Below are 19,917 nucleotides of genomic sequence, written 5' to 3'. Positions count from 1 at the left end.
AGGTAGGGAAAGATCAGGTACTATCAGGTAGGGAGAGATGAGATACTATCAGGTAGGGAGAGATACTATCAGGTAGGGAGAGATCAGGTACTATCAGGTAGGGAGAGATCAGGTACAATCAGGTAGGGAGAGATACTATCAGGTAGGGAGAGATCAGGTACTATCAGGTAGGGACAGATCAGATACCATCAGGTAGGGAGAGATACTATCAGGTAGGGAGAGATACTATCAGGTAGGGAGAGATCTGATACCATCAGGTAGGGAGAGATCAGGTACTATCAGGTAGGGAGAGATCAGGTACTATCAGGGAGGGAGAGATACTATCATGTAGGGAGAGATCAGGGAGAGATCAGGTACTATCAGGTAGGGAGAGATCAGATACTATCAGGTAGGGAGAGATCAGGTACTATCAGGTAGGGAGAGATACTATCAGGTAGGGAGAGATCAGGTACTATCAGGTAGGGAGAGATACTATCAGGTAGGGAGAGATCAGGTACTATAAGGTAGGGAGAGAACAGGTACTATCAGGTAGGGAGAGATACTATCAGGTAGGGAGAGATCAGATACCATCAGGTAGGGAGAGATCAGATACTATCAGGTAGGGAGAGATACTATCAGGTAGGGAGAGATCAGATGCTATCAGGTAGGGAAAGATCAGGTACTATCAGGTAGGGAGAGATCAGGTACTATCAGGTAGGGAGAGATCAGGACCTATCAGGTAGGGAGAGATACTATCAGGTAGGGAGAGATCAGATACTATCAGGTAGGGAGAGATCAGGTACAATCAGGTAGGGAGAGATACTATCAGGTAGGGAGAGATCAGGTACTATCAGGTAGGGACAGATCAGATACTATCAGGTAGGGAGAGATACTATCAGGTAGGGAGAGATCAGATACCATCAGGTAGGGAGAGATACTATCAGGTAGGGAGAGATACTATCAGGTAGGGAGAGATCAGATACCATCAGGTAGGGAGAGATCAGGTACTATCAGGTAGGGACAGATACTATCAGGTAGGGAGAGATAAGGTACCATCAGGTAGGGAGAGATCAGGTACTATCAGGTAGGGAGAGATCAGGTACTATCAGGTAGGGAGAGATCAGGTACTATCAGGTAGGGAGAGATCAGGTACTATCATGTAGGGAGAGATCAGGGAGAGATAAAGTACTATTAGGTAGGGAGAGATACTATCAGGTAGGGAGAGATCAGATACCATCAGGTAGGGACAGATCAGGTACTATCAGGTAGTGAGAGATCAGATACTATCAGGTAGGGAGAGATCAGATACTATCAGGTAGGGAGAGATACTATCAGGTAGGGAGAGATACTATCAGGTAGGGAGAGATCAGATACCATCAGGTAGGGAGAGATCAGGAACTATCAGGTAGGGAGAGATCAGGTACTATCATGTAGGGAGAGATCAGGGAGAGACAAAGTACTATCAGGTAGGGAGAGATACTATCAGGTAGGGAGAGATCAGGTACCATCAGGTAGGGAGAGATCAGGTACTATCAGGTAGGGAGAGATCAGGTACTATCAGGTAGGGAGAGATCAGGTACTATCAGGTAGGGCGAGATCAGGTACTATCAGGTAGGGAGAGATCAGATACCATCAGGTAGGGAGAGATACTATCAGGTAGCGAGAGATCAGGTACTATCAGGTAGGGAGAGATCAGATACTATCAGGTAGGGAGAGATCAGATACTATCAGGTAGGGAGAGATCAGATACTATCAGGTAGGGAGAGATACTATCAGGTAGGGAGAGATCAGATACCATCAGGTAGGGACAGATCAGGTACTATCAGGTATGGAGAGATCAGATACTATCAGGTAGGGAGAGATCAGATACTATCAGGTAGGGAGAGATCAGGTACTATCAGGTAGGGAGAGATCAGGTACTATCAGGTAGGGAGAGATACTATCAGGTAGGGAGAGATCAGATACTATCAGGTAGGGACAGATCAGGTACTATCAGGTAGGGAGAGATCAGATACTATCAGGTAGGGAGAGATCAGATACTATCAGGTAGGGAGAGATCAGGTACTATCAGGTGGGGAGAGATACTATCAGGTAGGGAGAGATCAGGTACTATCAGGTAGGGAGAGATACTATCAGGTAGGGAGAGATCAGGTACTATCAGGTAGGGAGAGGTACTCTCAGGTAGGGAGAGGTACTATCAGGTACGGAGAGATCAGGTAGGGAGAGATCAGGTACTATCAGGTAGGGAGAGATCAGATACCATCAGGTAGGGAGAGATCAGGTACCATCAGGTAGGGAGAGATCAGGTACCATCAGGTAGGAAGAGATCAGGTACCATCAGGTAGGGAGAGATCAGGTACTATCATGTAGGGAGAGATCAGGGAGAGATAAAGTACTATCAGGTAGGGAGAAATCAGGTACTATCAGGTCGGGAGAGATACTATCAGGTAGGGAGAGATCGGGTACTATCAGGTAGGGAGAGATCAGGTACTATCAGGATGGGAGAGATCAGGTACTATCAGGTAGGGAGAGATACTATCAGGTAGGGAGAGATCAGGTACTATCAGGTAGGGAGAGGTACTATCATGTAGGGAGAGATACTATCAGGTAGGGAGAGATCAGATACTATCAGGTAGGGAGAGATCAGATACTATCAGGTAGGGAGAGATCAGGTACTATCAGGTAGGGAGAGATCAGGTACTATCAGGTAGGGAGAGATCAGGTACTATCAGGTAGGGAGAGATCAGGGACCATCAGGTAGGGAGAGATCAGGTACCATCAGGTAGGGAGAGATCAGGTACCATCAGGTAGGGAGAGATCAGGTACTATCAGGTAGGGCGAGATCAGATACTATCAGGTAGGGAGAAATCACATCACAGACATACAGTATTTTCCTTCCTGAGAAGAGCTGCTGACAGATCCAGGGCCACTCAGAGGTTATGTTAGAGAGTGGTACACAGCCTGGCCACTCTAGTAAAACAATACATTCAAACAAAATATAAGATAAAAGAATAAGTGTTTCTGAGCGATTTAGTTACCGAGGTAGATAGATACCTGTATTAGTATGTATTATTGATATATTATTGATACCTATTAGCTCTGCCAAGGCAGCTTAACAGTCTGTTCCATAAGGGGTTTATCTGCTTTTTAAATCTAATTTTACTGCTTGCATCAGTTACTTGATGTGGAATAGAGTTCCATGTAGTTATGGCTCTATGTAGTACTGTGCGCCTCCCATAGTCTGTTCTGGACTTGGGGACTGTGAAGAGACCTCGTGGCATGTCTTGTTGGGTATGCATGAGTGTCCGAGCTGTCTGCCAGTAGTTTAGACAGACAGCTCGGTTCATTCAACATGTCAATACCTCTCATAAATACAAGTAGTTATCAAGTAAATCCCTCCTCGTCTTTGAGCAAGGAGGGATTGACCTGTATATTATTAATATTAGCTCTCTGTGTACATCCAAGGGCCAGCCGTGCTGCCCTGTTCTGAGCCAATTGCAATTTTCCTAAGTCCCTCTTTGTGGCACCTGACCACACGACTGAACAGTAGTCAGGTGCCACAAAACTAGGGCCTGTAGGACCTGCCTTGTTGACAGTGTTGTTAAGAAGGTAGAAACTAGGGCCTGTAGGACCTGCCTTGTTGACAGTGTTGTTAAGAAGGCAGAGCAGCGCTTTATTATGGACAGACTTCTCCCCATCTTAGCTACTGTTGTATCAATATGTTTTGACCAGGACAGTTTACAATCCAGGGTTACTCCAAGCAGTTTAGTCACCTCAACTTTCTCAATTTCCACATTATTTATTACAAGATTTAGTTGAGGTTTAGGGTTTAGTAAACGATTTGTCCCAAATACATTTTACATTTACATTTTAGTCATTTAGCAGACGCTCTTATCCAGAGCGACTTACAGTAGTGAATGCATACATTTCATTTCTAAACATTATATATTTTTTTTTCCTGTGCTGGCCCCCCGTGGGAATCGAACCCACAACCCTGGTGTTGCAAACACCATGCTCTACCAACTGAGCTACAGGTGATACAATGGTTTTAGTTTTTTAAATGCTAACTTATTCCTTGCCACCCACTGAAACTAACTGCAGCTCTTTGTTAAGTGTTGCAGTCATTTCAGTCGCTGTAATAGCTAAACTGTAAAGTGTTGAGTCATCCACATACATAGACACACTGGCTTTACTCAAAGCCAGTGGCATGTCGTTAGTAATGATTGAAAAAAGTAAGGGGCCTAAACAGCTGCCCTGGGGAATTCCTGATTAAACCTGGATTATATTTAAGAGGCTTCCATTAAAGAACACCCTCTGTGTTCTGTTAGGCAGGTAACTCTTTATCCACAATATAGCAGGGGTTGTAAAGCCATAACACATACGTTTTTAATATCAAAAGCCGCACTGAAGTCTAACAAAACAGCCCCCACAATCTTTTTATCATCAGTTTCTCTCAGCCAATCATCAGTCATTTGTGTAAGTGCTGTGCGTGTTGAATGTCCTTACCTATAAGTGTTGTCAATTTGTTTACTGTAAAATAGTATTGGATCTGGTCAAACACAATTTTTTCCAAAAGTTTACTAAGGTTTGGTAACAGGCTGATTGGTGGGCTATTTGAGCCAGTAAAGGGGGCTTTACTATTCTTGAGTAGGGGAATAACGTTTGCTTCCCTCCAGGCCTGAGGGCACACACTTTCTAGTAGGCTTAAATTGAATATGTGGCAATATCGTCCACTATTATCCACAGTAATTTTCCATCCAAGTTGTCAGACCCTGGTGGCTTGTCATTGTTGATAGACAACAATAATGCACATTACATTACGGAATTCAAAATTACAATGCTTGTCTTTCATAATTTGGTCAGATATACTTGTATGTGTAGCATCAGCGTTAGTTGCTGGCATGTCAAGCCTAAATTTGCTAATCTTGCCAATGGCAATATCAGTCGGTATGGTGATGAATGAGCCATCTGATTCAATAAATGATGGAGCTGAGTTTGCCTTTTTGCCCAACATTTCATTTAAGGTGCTCCAAAGCTTTTTACTATCATTCTTTGTTTCATAGTGTAGTTTCTACTTTTTATTAAGTTTAATCACATGATTTCTCAATTTGCAATACATTTGTGCAGCCAATGTAATTCAGCATAATCAGTGCTGGATTATGAGACTTATATCTCCCTCACTAACTTTAAACATCAGCTATTTGAGCAGCTAACCGATCGCTGCAGCTGTACATAGCCCATCTGTAAATAGCCCACCCAATCTACCTACCTCATCCCCATATTGTTTTTATTTAGTTTGCTGCTCTTTTGGACACCAGTATCACTACTTACACACCATCATCTGCTCATCATCATCTGCTCATCTATCACTCCAGTGTTAATAATTACTTCGCTACTATGGCCTATTTATTGCCTACCTCCTCATGCCATTTGCACACACTGTATATAGACTTTTTATTTGTTCCATTGTCTTATTGACTGTATGTTTGTTTATTGCATGTGTAACTCTGTGTTGTTGTTTGTGTCGCACTGCTTTGCTTTATCTTGGCCAGGTCGCAATTGGAAATGAGAACTTGTTCTCAACTAGCCTACCTGGTTAAATAAAAGGTGAAAGATTTATTTTTATTTTTAATTGTGATATTTTCTATATGCAGGCCTCAGCAAGTACCTTAGAAACTCTGGACACAGTGTATCATGGTGCTTTAAGATCTATTACTGATGCTAGATCACTGACCCACCACTGTGATCTGTATGCTATGGTGCAATGACCCCTCTCTCCACCAGGAGGCTAAAGCACTGGTACACTTTTGTGGTCAAAGCATTGATGGGACAACTCCCTTTGTATCTGTTCCTTACAGACCAGATCAGTCCCTCAATACAGTCTTTGTTCACAGTCGCTGCTGTCCTTGTCTGTTCCTAAGGCTAGAACTGAGATGGGGAAAAAATATTTTTCCCATAATGCCCCTTCATCCTGGAACATGCTTCAAAAGATGTTAAAGTTAGGGGAGTTAGTGTCCTTGCCTATTTTTAAGACTCTGAACGACAACACTGTTTGTGATAGTTGCAGTTGTTTCTAATCTTAAATTGTAACTTGTGACACTGTCTTTTATGTGTATTTTGTATTTTTCTGTAAAATTTTATGGACACGCTGCTATTTCCCTGTCTTCTTGCCAGGTCACCCTCGCAAAAGAGCTTTTTAACCTCAATGGGTTTTTACAGGTTAAATAAAGGTTAAATAAAATGTGATTTGATAAAATGAGCTGGACTTGGGTCATTGATAAGTCATTGTCTCAACGCAGCCTTATAATGCTGTGAAAGGATCCAGGAACCCAAATGATTTGTGTGGATCCCATCCTTATAAAACGTGTACCTTTTTCCAGAAGGTATCGAAATTGTCAACAAAAGTTTTACCCATTGAGCTGCAATAATCACGTAGCCAGTTGTGAAGAGAAAGAATCCTGCTAAAGAGTTCAATGCCACGATTCAGAGATGGCACTGGGCCAGATATGATGGGTCTTTTATTAATGTTTAGCAGAAAGTCAATCAGCTCTTTAAAATCCAGTTTCAACTGTTCAGAGCTGCCCTCCATAATGTCATTAAAACCCACATGGACTACGATAGAATTGATTTCCATGTCCTGGTGTAGTCCATTCAGGAGCAGCTTAGTAATGTCATCATTTACTCAAGCTCCGGGATAGGACATGGTTTTTGCACCAGGAACGGTCACATTTCTTACCATGGAGCTGCCCAAAATCACGGCTGGCGAGAAGGTCAGAAAATCTACCCACTCCCACGCGTCACAGGATTCGGAGAACCCTTTATGGACGAGCGAGAGGCAGGAAACATTAAGCCTGTTGCTCCCGGCGCAGGCCTCCGACAGATGGAGAAGTCCCTCTCAATCCCGAGCAGGGACGGAAGGTAGCAGACGTCCACTTTGAAATCGTAGGAGTAGGCACTGCGGCTGCAGACACAGGTACCCCCATAGACGAAGATGCAGGAAGATCAGGCTCCAGGACGGCGAAACTATACATTGTTTGTATCCTCTCCGGGCCTCTCGCTGGGAGTGTAGACTGCTTTGCGGGAGGCCGTGGTCTTTGGCTTCCACAGCTCGTGACATGTGACCATCATTGATTGCCATGCTCCTCTTGCTGTGCTCCTTCGACTCAGCTACCAGATGGGCGAACTCCGGGAAACACGTGCCAGTCAGGTAACGACAAACGACAAGATTGGACTTCAGGAATCCAACAGGAATCCATCAGATTGGACTGACGGATCCAAAATGCACGAATGCCGTCCAGCCACCGGCGTAGAAAACATTCCACTCTGCGTTTTCCCCAGTTTCTTAAGTAGGCTGGTGACCTGTGTGATCAAGGAAGCCACCTCAAGCCTATAATCTTCGGCAAGCAAACAATTGCCGCATTGGAACTCTGAGTGATCCAGTTTGTCCTGATGATCCTGTTTGTCCTGAAACAGATCGTAGTAGATACAGCTCCTACAGCACTGGAACCGTTCATTAATTCCTCCAAAGAGGCTCCACTGCAAAACTCATCTGGGACTTTTATTCCATTTTTTATTTAACCTTTATTTAACTAGGCAAGTCAGTTAAGAACACATTTTTATATACAATGGCGGCCAACTCCGGCCAAACCCTAACAGGCTGACTACACCAAAATAAATGTAGAAATGTATGTTATTCAATTATTGCACCCACGCTCGCGGGGGCCAACGAGCGTCTGCGTTGCCAAGGGCTAAAATAGAAGTCAGTTCTATTTCTGACGCTGATCGCGCTGCAAGTCCTGCCTCTACCATCTCCTCATTGGTTTATAGAAGCAGGTACCTACGTGCCATCTCCTTATTGGTTATACGCACGTGGGTGACTGAAAGACGAACGAGGTCAGTAGCGGTAATGCACCTAATTTATGAAAGTTGCCAATCGCAATATAAAGAAAAGAAAAAGCCTAGAAGGAGGAGAGATGACTAGAAACGATTCGGTTGACCGTTTAATGTGTGGATTAATTGTTGGAGTAGAGGACCTTGTGCATTTCAGGTAAAATAACAACTCAATGTTTATATCCCAGGACAAATTGGCTGGCAACAGCAAGCTAGCTAAATAGGACAAATTAGCTAGCAAGTGCTAGCTAAATTGCCATAAATGTTTAATGCTTTTCGACCTGTCCCCAAATTAATGTAATTGGTTCAGAGTTTGTTTTGATATTTTAACCTGCGTGTCGTGATCGCGTTTGGTGTGGGGGGACAAAATACATTTATGCACGATGGCGCACGCACGCAGCCGGTTTGAGTTTTGTGTAACCCGGACGACGCTGGGCCAATTGTGCGCCGCCCTATGGGACTTCAATCACGGCCGGTTGTGATACAGTCTGGAATCGAACCAGGGTCTGTAGTGACGCCTTTACTACTGAGATGCAGGGCCTTAGACCGCAGCGCCACTCTGGCGAATATTGGTTATGTTTTAGTCAAAAATAACAAAGTGTTCAGCTGCACACTCTGATGACGTCACTTGTGTTGTGTCGGTCGCTCGTGTTGTTGGTCTCCTGCAGGATCTCTGTGGGGTCCAGGCCCTGTGGTTTCTGGATGGGTTAGGGGTTAGAGGTTACCTGTACTCTCTCTCCTGCAGTATCTCTGTTGGGTCCAGGCCCTGTGGTTTCTGGATGGGCGTGACGCGGTTCTGTTTCTGTTGCAGTGTGATGACGGGCGACGGCTGCTGTCCCTGGGGCTGATGGGTAATAGAGGGGCCGGACATGGGTCCAGGGGGAGGGGCCTGGGGTGGGACAGGTGAGGGTCTACCACTGGGTGGCGGAGCTAGAAGCTTCTGGGGGTTGCTGGGAGTATCACCACCTTGACCTGAAACAGGAAAAGCATAAATATCTGTGATCAATCACATTACATAAATCAAACAATTAGACTATCCAAATTAAACTGAGCCAGACTAACCCTCAAACCAGGGTTTGGGTTAGGATTAACTGAGCCAGACTAACCTTCAAGTCAGGGTCTGGGTTAGGATTAACTGAGCCAGACTAAAGGGTGTACACTGCACAACTTTCAAAATCGCTGAGCCTCTCACATTAAACGACTGTCTTTCCTGTAGCTTTTCTGTATTGCCAACATAGTGGTAAGCACAACTAAAACGATGTGGCACAGACGGGGGTTACACACTACAAGATTCTTCACTTGGTCGTGAGGATTTTCCATACCACCACGCTGTCTGGCGAAAACAATGATGTGATTAGATTGTTAACAAAGCCAGAACAAAGTAGCCTCAAAAGACAACAGTCAGACATTCACACCTGCCATTCAGAGCTAAAATATCTAGCCAACATTTTGAATTGAATAACATTGATTGTGAACTTCAGAGCTGTAATAATTTAACACTTTGGCTTTGGTTAAAGGCAAGTACAAACGCACACTAGTAGTAGTCATGGCTCCTGTTCGAGAGTCTACACTGTGCGAAACAACGTCATCATCTCACTGGCTTCTTCTCCTGTGAGCTCTCATTGGCTATTGCTGATCACCGATCTCAAAACTTGTCGTTGCACATCTCACGATAAAAGCGCATTGCAGATTCTGTGCCGATAAAATCAAACATATTTGCAAAAATTTTGGGATGTCTGGTACTGCTCAAGGACGGGATCGGTAGCCCTCAGATTGCGTCTGACCCGCTCACATGGGGATTTTGTCACCGATCTCAAACACTTGTCGGGGACATCTAAATCTAGGCCAAAATCGTGTAGTGTATCAATCAATCAAATGTATTTATGAAGCCCTTTTTACATCAGTTGATGTCACAAAGTGATATACAGAAACCCAGCCTAAAACCCCAAACAGCAAGCAATGCAGATGTAGAAGCACGGTGGCTAGGAAAAACTCCCTAGAAAGGCAGGATCCTAGGAAGAAACCTAGAGAGGAACCAGGCTCTGAGGGGTGGCGAGTCCTCTTCTGGCTGTGCCGGGTGGAGATTATAAGAGCACATGGCCAAGATGTTCAAATGTTCATAAATGACCAGCAGGGCCAAATAATAATAATCACAGTGGTTGTATAGGGTGCAACAGGTCAGCACCTCAGGAGTAAATGTCAGTTTGCTTTTCATAGCCGATCATTCAGAGTATCTCTACCGCTCCTGCTGTCTCTAGAGAGTTGAAAACAGCAGGTCTGGGACAAGGTAGCACGTCCAGTGAACAGGTCAGGGTTCCATAGCCACAGGCAGAACAGTTGAAACAGGAGCAGCAGCACGACTAGGTGGACCGGGAATAGCAAGGAGTCATCAGGCCAGACAGTCCTGAGGCATGGTCCCAGGTCAGGCTGTGCCTAGTGTACACCCGGGTTAAACTTAAGGCCAGGGAGGATTGGGCGATTTTACGATTGCATCATCTATCAACGATTGTTGACAGCCATCGTCGATGTCCCAAACGATGGTTTAGCATATTTTAACTTAACTGCATCGCTCGAATCTAGCAGTGCACAACAGAGCACACAGCACGGCGACATGCCAAATGGCCTTTTCTCTAATTGCCATAGCAGGAATTTTCAATACATATGTGGTAGTTAGACTATTAACATAGTGCAAGAGAACAATTAAGATTGTAGAAAGAGTGGAAAGCACCAAATGTCATGTTTTTTCTCCTCTCCTCTCCAATGTGGGATAATCATGGGCCTTTTGCAGCGGACACTCCGTTGTCTGGCTCATTATTTTAATATCTTAACCTGTTAGGGCTAGGGGGCAGTATTTACACGGCCGGATAAAAACGTACCTGATCTAATCTGGTTATTACTACTGCCCAGAAACTAGAATATGCATATAATTATTGGCTTTGGATAGAAAACACCCTAAAGTTTCTAAAACTGTTTGAATGGTGTCTGTGAGTATAACAGAACTCATATGGCAGGCAAAAACCTGAGAAGATTCTGTACAGGAAGTGCCCTCCCTGACCATTCCTTGGGCTTCTTGACTCATTTTATTGAAAACTTAGGATCTCTGCTGTAACGTGACACTTCCTACGGCTCCCATAGGCTCTCAGAACCCGGAAAAAAGCTGAATGATGTCGAGGCAGCCCCTGGCTGAAAAACATTAGCGCCTTTGGTAAGTGGTCTATCAGAGGACAATGAGACTGAGGCGCGTGCACGAGGCGACCCCATGTTTTTATTTTCTCTCTCTTTGTACTAAAACACTGATTCCCGGTCGGAATATTATCGCTTTTTTACAAGAAAAATTGCATAAAAATTGATTTTAAACAGCGGTTGACATGCTTCGAAGTACGGTAATGGAATATTTAGATTTTTTTTGTCACGAAACGCGTCGGGCGCGTCACCCTTCTTTACACTTCGGATAGTGTCTTGAACGCACGAACAAAACAGAGGATATTTGAACATAACTATGGATTATTTTGTCCTGGGAGTCCTGGGAGTGCATTCTGACGAAGAACAGCAAAGGTAATAACATTTTTCTTATAGTAAATCTGACTTTGGTGAGTGCCAAACTTTGTGGGTGTCTAAATAGCTAGCCCTGTGATGCCGGGCTATCTACTTAGAATATTGCAAAATGTGCTTTCACCGAAAAGCTATTTTAAAATCGGACATAGCGAGTGCATAGAGGAGTTCTGTATCTATAATTCTTAAAATAATTGTTATGTTTTTTGTGAACGTTTATCTTGAGTAATTTAGTAAATTCACCGGAAGTTTGCGGTGGGTAGGCTAGTTCTGAACGTCACATGCTAATGTAAAAAGCTGGGTTTTGATATAAATATTAACTTGATTGAACAAAACATGCATGTATTGTATAACATAATGTCCTAGGCGTGTCATCTGATGAAGATCATCAAAGGTTAGTGCTGCATTTAGCTGTGGTTTGGGTTTATGTGACATTATATGCTAGCTTGAAAAATGGGTGTCTGATTATTTCTGGCTGGGTACTCTGCTGACATAATCTAATGTTTTGCTTTCATTGTAAAGCCTTTTTGAAATCGGACAGTGTGGTTAGATTAACGAGAGTCTTGTCTTTAAAATGGTGTAAAATAGTCATATGTTTGAGAAATTGAAGTAATAGCATTTCTAAAGTATTTGAATAACGCGCCACAGGATTCCACTGGCTGTTACGTAAGTGGGACGATTTCATCCCACCTTCCCTAGAGAGGTTAATTTCCCTTTAATCTCCCTAATCTCCATTTGAATGTGAAGGTAATTTGTTGGCCAAGGCACACCCTACAACAATCGAATGAATGTATAGGCATAACGGTGTACCATCTCAGAAAGTTTGCCAATAGCTTAAATAAAAACAGTATAGTAATAACGAGAGAGAGAACAAACAATTCTAAGATTAGATAGACTAATCGAATGCAAACCAAACAGCTAATAATACAGGCCTACACATAAGCTACTGTCAATAAAACTTTGACAAGTTAAACTGATAAACTAATGGCTACCCAGACTACTTGCATTGGCCCCCCAACTTTTACACTGCTGCTACTCTGTTATTATCTATGTCACTTTAATAACTCTATCTACATGTACAGTTGAAGTCAGAAGTTTACATACACCTTAGCCAAATACATTTAAACTCCGTTTTTAACAATTCCTGACATTTAATCCCAGTAAAAATTCTTAAATTCTGTCTTAAATCAGTTAGGATCACGTACAAAGTAGATGTCCTAACCGACTTGCCAAAACTATAGTTTGTTAACAAGAAATTTGTGGAGTGGTTGAAAAATAAGTTTTAATGACTACAACCTAAGTGTATGTAAACTTCTGACTTCAACTGTATACATGACCTCAATTACCTCAACAAACCGGTGCCCCCACACATTGACTCTGTACTGGTACCCTCTGTACTGGTACCCCCTGCCTTCACATTGACTCTGTACCGGTACCCCCTGTATATAGCCTTCACATTGACTCTGTACCGGTACCCCCTGTATATAGCCTTCACATTGACTCTGTACCGGTACCCCCTGTATATAGCCTCCACATTGACTCTGTACCGGTACCCCCTGTATATAGCCTTCACATTGACTCTGTACCGGTACCCCCTGTATATAGCCTCCACATTGACTCTGTACCGGTACCCCCTGTATATAGCCTCCACATTGACTCTGTACCGGTACCCCCTGTATATAGCCTCCACATTGACTCTGTACTGGTACCACCCTGTATATAGCCTCCACATTGACTCTGTACTGGTACCCCCTGTATATAGCCTTTACATTGACTCTGTACTGGTACCCCCCTGTATATAGCCTCCACACTGACTCTGTACCGGTACCCCCTGTATATAGCCTCCACATTGACTCTGTACCGATACCCCCTGTATATAGCCTCCACATTTACTCTGTACCGGTACCCCCTGTATATAGCCTCCACATTGACTCTGTACCGGTACCCCCTGTATATAGGCTCCACATTGACTCTGTACCAGTACCCCCTGTATATAGTCTCCACATTGACTCTGTACTGGTAACCCCTGTATATAGCCTCCACATTGACTCTGTACCGTAATACCCTGTATATAGCCTCCACATTGACTCTGTACCGTAATACCCTGTATATAGCCTCCACATTGACTCTGTACCGTAATACCCTGTATATAGCCTCGCTTGTTATTTTACTGCTGCTCTTTAATTATTGTTACTCTTTCTTATTTTTCTCTGTATTTAGGTTTCTTAAAACTGCATTGTTGGCTAAGGGCTTGTAAGAAAGCATTTCACTGTAAGGTGATGACCAGTATTCGGCGCATGTGACAAATACAATTTGATTTGATTTAGAGCTCCGAGACAGGATTGTGTTGAGGCACAGATCTGGAGAAGGGTACCAAAAAATGGCTTCAGCATTAACGGTCCCCAAGAACAGAGTGGCCTCCATCATTCTTAAACGGATGAAGTTTAGAACCACCAAGACTCTTCCTAGAGCTGGCCGTCCGGCCAAACTGAGCAATCGGGGGAGAAGGGCCTTGATCAGAAAGGTGACCAAGAACCCAATGGTCACTCTGACAGAGCTCCAGAGTTCCTCTGTGGAGATGGGAGAACCTTCCAGAAGGACAACCATCTCTGCACCACTCCACCAATCAGGCCTTTATGGTAGAGTGGCCAGATAGAAGCCACTCCTCAGTAAAAGGCACATGACAGCCTCCTAGAGTTTGCCAAAAGGCACCTAAAGGACTCAGACCATGAGAAACAAGATACATGGATTGTGTATGTGTGCCATTCAGAGGGTGAATGGGCAAGACAAAATATTTAAGTGCCTTTGAACAGGGTATGGTAGTAGGTGCCAGGCGCACCGGTTTGTGTCAAGAACTGCAACGCTGCTGGGTTTTTCACCCTCAACAGTTTCCTGTGTGTATCAAGAATAGTCCACCACTCAAAGGACATCCAGACAACTTGACACAATTGTGGGAAGTATTGGAGTCAACATGGACCAGCATCCCTGTGAAACACTTTCGACACCTTGTAGAGTCCATGACCTGACAAATTGAGGCTGTTCTGGGGGCAAAAGGGGGTGCAGCTAAATATTAGGAAACTCCCGCTTGGAGTTTGCCAAAAGGCACCTAAAGGACTCTCAGACCATGAGGAACAAGATTATGTGGTTTGATGAAACCAAGTTTGAACTCTTTGGCCTGAATGCAAAGCACCACATCTGGAGGAAACCTGGCACCATCCCTACGGTGAAGCATGGTGGTGGCAGAATTATGCTGTGGGGATGTTTTTCAGTGGCAGGGATTGGGACACTAGTCAGGATAAAGGGAAAGATGAACGGAGCAAAGTACAGAGAGATCCTTGATGAAAACCTTCTCCAGAGCGCTCAGGACCTCAGACTGGGGTGAAGGTTCCCTTCCAACAGGACAACAACCCTAAGCACACAGCCAAGACAAAGCATGAGTGGCTTCGGGACAAGTCTCAATGTCCTTGAGTGGCCCAGCCAGAGCCCAGACTTGAACATCTCTGGATAGACCTGAAAATAGCTGTGCAGTGACGCTTCCCATCCAACCTGACAGAGCTTGAGAGGATCTGCAGAGAAGAATGGGAGAAACTCCCCAAATACAGGTGTGCCAAGATGGTAGCGTCATACCCAAGAAGATTCGAGGCTGTAATCGCTGCCAAAGGTGTTTCAACAAAGTACTGAGTAAAGGGTCTAAATACTTACTGTCACGTCCTGGCAGAGGGTATTTGTTTTATGTGGTTCGGGGTGGTGGTTTGTTTAGAAGGGTGTTTGATTTATTATTTCCGGGTTTGGGGTTATGTTCTTGTTTTGTATTCTATGTTGTGTATTTTTTTGTTTGCCTGGTGTGGCTCTCAATCAGGAACAGCTGTACATCGTTGTTTCTGATTGAGAGTCATACTTAAGGAGCTTGTTTTTTACCTGTCCCTGTGTGGGTAGTTGTCTTTGCACTGCTGTTAGTTTAGCCTGCAAAACTGTCGTACTGTCGTTCCTTGTTTATTGTTTTTTGTGTTCACTTATAAATAATGATGAGCACGCAACCCGCTGCGCCTTGGTCTAATCTCTTCGACTACCGTGACCGAATCTCCCACCAACCAAGGACCAAGCAGCGAGGTAAGGAGCAAGGGAACAATTATATGGACTATCAGGGGAATTGAACATGGGAGGAAATTTTGGACGGGGCTGGACCTTGGCATCAGGCTGAGGAATACCGTCGCCCACGGGAGGAAATAGAGGCAGCCAAGGCCGAGAGGCATCGGTACGAGGCTTTGTACGCGCTGAGGGAGAAGCACGAGAGGCACCCCCAATAAATGTTTTTGGGGGGGCACACGGGTAGTTTGGCTGGGCCAAGGGTGAGCCCTAAGCCAGCTCCCCGTGCTTATTGTGAGGATCGTATGGAGTGGAGGGTGCCATGGTATGCGGAAGAGCGCACGATCTCGCCCCTACACACGCACAGTCCTGTGCGAGTGGTCCCAGCCCCTCGCAAGTGCTACCCTACGCCCGCTCTACGCACGGCAACCATCAGGCCCCTACACAGCCCAGTTCGCCCTGTACCAGCACTCCGCTCGTACAGGGCTACTAGTTCCATCCAGCCAGGACGGGTTGTGCAGGAGGTGCGATCAAGACCGCCAGTGCTTCTCCACGGCCCGGTATATCCAGTACCAGCACCACGCACCAGGCCTACAATACGTCAGCCCAGTCCAACTCAGCCTGTTCCCGCTCCTCGCACTAGCCTTAAAGTGCGTGTCTCCAGTCTGGTAGCTCCACTACCAGCCCCACGCATTAGGCTTCCAGTGCGTCAGCTCAGTCTCGAGCTTCCGGCAACAGTGTCCAGTCCAGAGTATCCGGCAACAGTGTCCAGTCCAGAGTATCCGGCAACAGCCTACAGTCCAGAACCGAGCGAGTCTGCCTGCAGTCCGGAACCGAGCGAGTCTGCCTGCAGTCCGGAACCGAGCGAGTCTGCCTGCAGTCCGGAACCGAGCGAGTCTGCCTGCAGTCCGGAACCGAGCGAGTCTGCCTGCAGTCCGGAACCGAGCGAGTCTGCCTGCAGTCCGGAACAGAGCGAGTCTGCCTACAGTCTGGAGAATCCAGAGTCGGCCTACAGTCCGGAGCCCCCAGAGACGTTATACAGCCCTGAGCATTATGCAGCGGTGGACAGGTTGGGTGGGGGTTGTAGACTGGAACCTGAGCCACCTCCAGTATTAGGTGGGTTGGGGGGGGGGTGTTGCACGAGTGCCGTCGGTGACAGCAGCCATCCTCCCTTCCCTCCCTTTAGTTTAGGGGGATTTTTTTTGTTTTGGGGGTATTTTGTTTATTCATGTGAGGTGCATCCGGGGTATGCACCTTTGGGGGGGGGTACTGTCACGTCCTGACCAGTATAAGGGTTATTTGTTATTGTAGTTTGGTCAGGACGTGGCAGAGGGTATTTGTTTTATGTGGTTCGGGTGGTGGTTTGTTTAGAAGGGTGTTTTTTAATATTTCCGGGTTTTGGGTTATGTTTTTTGTATTTCTATGTTCTCTCTAGTTTAGTATTTCTATGTCTAGGTAATTGGGTGTTGGACTCTCAATTGAGGGTCCTTTAAATAGGTATGTGTTTGTATTAGTGTTTTGTGGGAGATTGTTTCTGTGTATAGCTTCAAGCCTTACAGGACTGTTATTCGTCATTGTTTCTTTTTGTGTACGTGTTTATTTTTGGTTCACCTTCTTTGCCAACTAAATAAAAAAAGAAGATGAGTGCACATTTCCCCGCTGCGTCTTGGTCCGCTTTATCCGACAACAACCGTTACACTTACATAAATGTCATATTTCTTTTTTTATATATATATATATATTTGTTTTTGCTTTGTCATTATAGGGTTTTGTGTGTAGATTGATGAGGGAAACAAACTAATTAATACATTTAATAATAAGGCTGTAACATAACAAAATGTGGAAAAAGTCAAGGGGTCTGAATACTTTCCGAATGCACTGTAAATAATGTGTGTGAAATGCTTGATAGTGTATGTGATGTAAACAGAGGTCTACTTTCTTGGGGACCTGAATATTGACTGGTTTTCAAGCTGTCCGCTCAAGAGGAAGCTTCCAACTGTAACCAGTGCCTGTAATCTGGTTCATTAATCAACGTACCAGGGTGTTTAGAAACTAGACAGGAACAAGATCATCCACATGTATTGATCACATTTGTACTAAAGTTGTATCTGTACCCATTGGATGCAGTGATCACAATATAGTGGCTATATCCAGGAAAGCCAAAGTTCCAAAAGCTGGGCCTAAAATAGTGCATAAGAGATCATACAAAAGATTTTGCTGTGACTCTTTTGTGGATGATGTTAAAAATATTTGTTGGTCTGATGTGATTAATGAGGAGCATCCAGACGCTACACTTGAAGAATTTATGACATTTCTTCTTCCAATTATTGATAAACATGCACCTGTTATTAAGAAACTGGCTGTTAGAACTGTTAAGGCTCCATTGATGAGGAATTGAGTCAGATGTGCCAGACTAACATTCAGAACAGGGTTTGGGTTAAGATTAACTGAGTCAGACTAACCTTCAGACCAAGGTTTGGGTTAAGATTAACTGAGTCAAACTAACCTTCAGACCAGGGTTTGGGTTAAGATTACATTTACATTTACGTCATTTAGCAGACGCTCTTATCCAGAGCGAAACTAACCTTCAGGCCAGGGTTTGGGTCCGTGTGTCTGATTTTGTCCTGGCATAGTGATGGTGGGACCAGGGCCTGACTGAGGGCCAGACATAGAGGACATGGGCATACCTGACAACACAACACAGTTAAATAATGAGCATAACTGGCAACACAACACAGTTAAATAATGAGCATAACTGGCAACACAACAGTTAAATAATGGGCATAACTGGCAACACAACAGTTAAATAAGGGGCATAACTGGCAACACAACAGTTAAATAATGGGCATAACTTGCAACACAACAGTTAAATAATGGACATAACTTGCAACTCAGAGTTTGACAATGTCATTATGTCAACACCTGGTACCACTTGTAAAAACAGTTAGATCATGGATGACAAGTAAATAGATTCCAAGGCCCAATACAAAATCAACCAGTCCCCTGGAACATCGACCAGTCCCCTGGAACATCGACCAGTCCCCTGGAACATCGACCAGTCCCCTGGATCATCGACCAGTCCCCTGGATCCTACACCCTATGCACGTGTGATGGATCCTCATAATCACCCCAAACAGGTACCCCAAACAGCTACCCCAAACAATGTTTTCCACTAGTGCAACAGCAGATTACGGACTAATATTCAGCCGGCAACTTTTTCCACTTAAAATAACTACGTTACTTTTCAGGCACCTGTCAGTCACAAAAGCGAGCGATGGCAGGAACCTGTGGGCAGTGTGGTTGGTTAATTACTTTACACAGCGGAATCGGAGAGTATGATGCTCCTTCACTGTCTCTGTGAGTGAGTTTCAGGGCTCGACAGTGTGACCATTTTACTCACATATGTGCCTAAAAATAGATCTGTGTGAACTGAAAAGTGAATTATGAGCACGTGTGAGTTGTGATTTATAGCAACAAAAAAATCCTGCAGGAGCTATTTTTTAAGTACTTTATTTCATAGCTGGTAGCTAATCACACAAATACACTACATTACCAAAAGTATGTGGACACCTGATCGTCGAACATCTCATTCCACTGATGATTAGGCCTGGCTCGCAGTCGGCATCCAATTCATCCCAAAGGTGTTTGATGGGGTTGAGGTCAGAGCTCTGTGCAGGCCAGTCAAGTTCTTCTACACCAATCTCGACAAACCATTTCTGTATGGACAACACTTTGGGCACAGGGGCATTGTCATGCAAACTGTTGCCACAAAGTTGGAAGCGCAGAATTGTCCAGAATGTCACTGTATGCTATAGCATTAAGATTTCCCTTCACTGGAACTAAGGGACCTGAACCATGAAAAACAGCCCCAGATCATTATTCCTCCTCCACCAAACTTTACAGTTGGCACTATGCATTGGGGCAGGTAGCGTTCTCCTAACATCCACCAAACACAGATTCATCACTCTAGAAATTGCTTTTTCACTGCTCCAGAGTCCAATGGCTGTGAGCTTTACACCACTCCAGCTGACGCTTGGCATTGCACATTATGATCTTAGGCTTGTGTGCGGCTGCTCGGCCATGGAAATTAATTTAATGAAGCTCCCGATTAACAGTTCTTGTGCTGACATTGCTTCCAAAGGCAGTTTGGAACTCGGTAGTGAGTGTTGCAACCGAGGACAGATGATTTTTATGCACTGTGTGTTTCAGCACTCGGCGGTCCTGTTCTGTGAGTTTATGTGGCCTACCACTTCACGGCTAAGCCGTTGTTGCTCTTAGATGTTTCCATTTCCCAATAACAGCACTTACAGTTGACCGGGGCAGCTCTAGCAGAGCAGAAATGTGAAGAACTGACTTGTTGGAAAGGTGGCATCCTATGACGGTGCCACGTTGAAAGTCACTGAGCTCTTC

At 44.6% G+C, this 19,917-nt stretch overlaps 1 protein-coding gene across 4 annotated transcripts in view; it reads right to left on the bottom strand.

Annotated features, from left to right (window-relative positions):
• Positions 1-19,917, bottom strand: part of smarca2 (SWI/SNF related BAF chromatin remodeling complex subunit ATPase 2) — a 150,417-nt gene that overhangs the window by 115,506 nt on the left and 14,994 nt on the right. For all 4 annotated transcript variants that reach the window (XM_045695465.1, XM_045695464.1, XM_045695466.1 and 1 more), the window contains exons 5-6: positions 18,093-18,194; positions 8,595-8,841 (exon numbers count right to left, since the gene is read on the bottom strand). In XM_045695465.1, coding sequence (XP_045551421.1) covers positions 8,595-8,841; positions 18,093-18,194 — 349 coding nt within the window. The remainder of the gene's footprint in view (positions 1-8,594; positions 8,842-18,092; positions 18,195-19,917) is intronic.

Source organism: Salmo salar, chromosome ssa15, assembly GCF_905237065.1.
Source record: "Salmo salar chromosome ssa15, Ssal_v3.1, whole genome shotgun sequence".
Classification (NCBI taxonomy): domain Eukaryota; kingdom Metazoa; phylum Chordata; class Actinopteri; order Salmoniformes; family Salmonidae; genus Salmo; species Salmo salar.
This window is presented reverse-complemented; position numbering and strand designations above follow the sequence as displayed.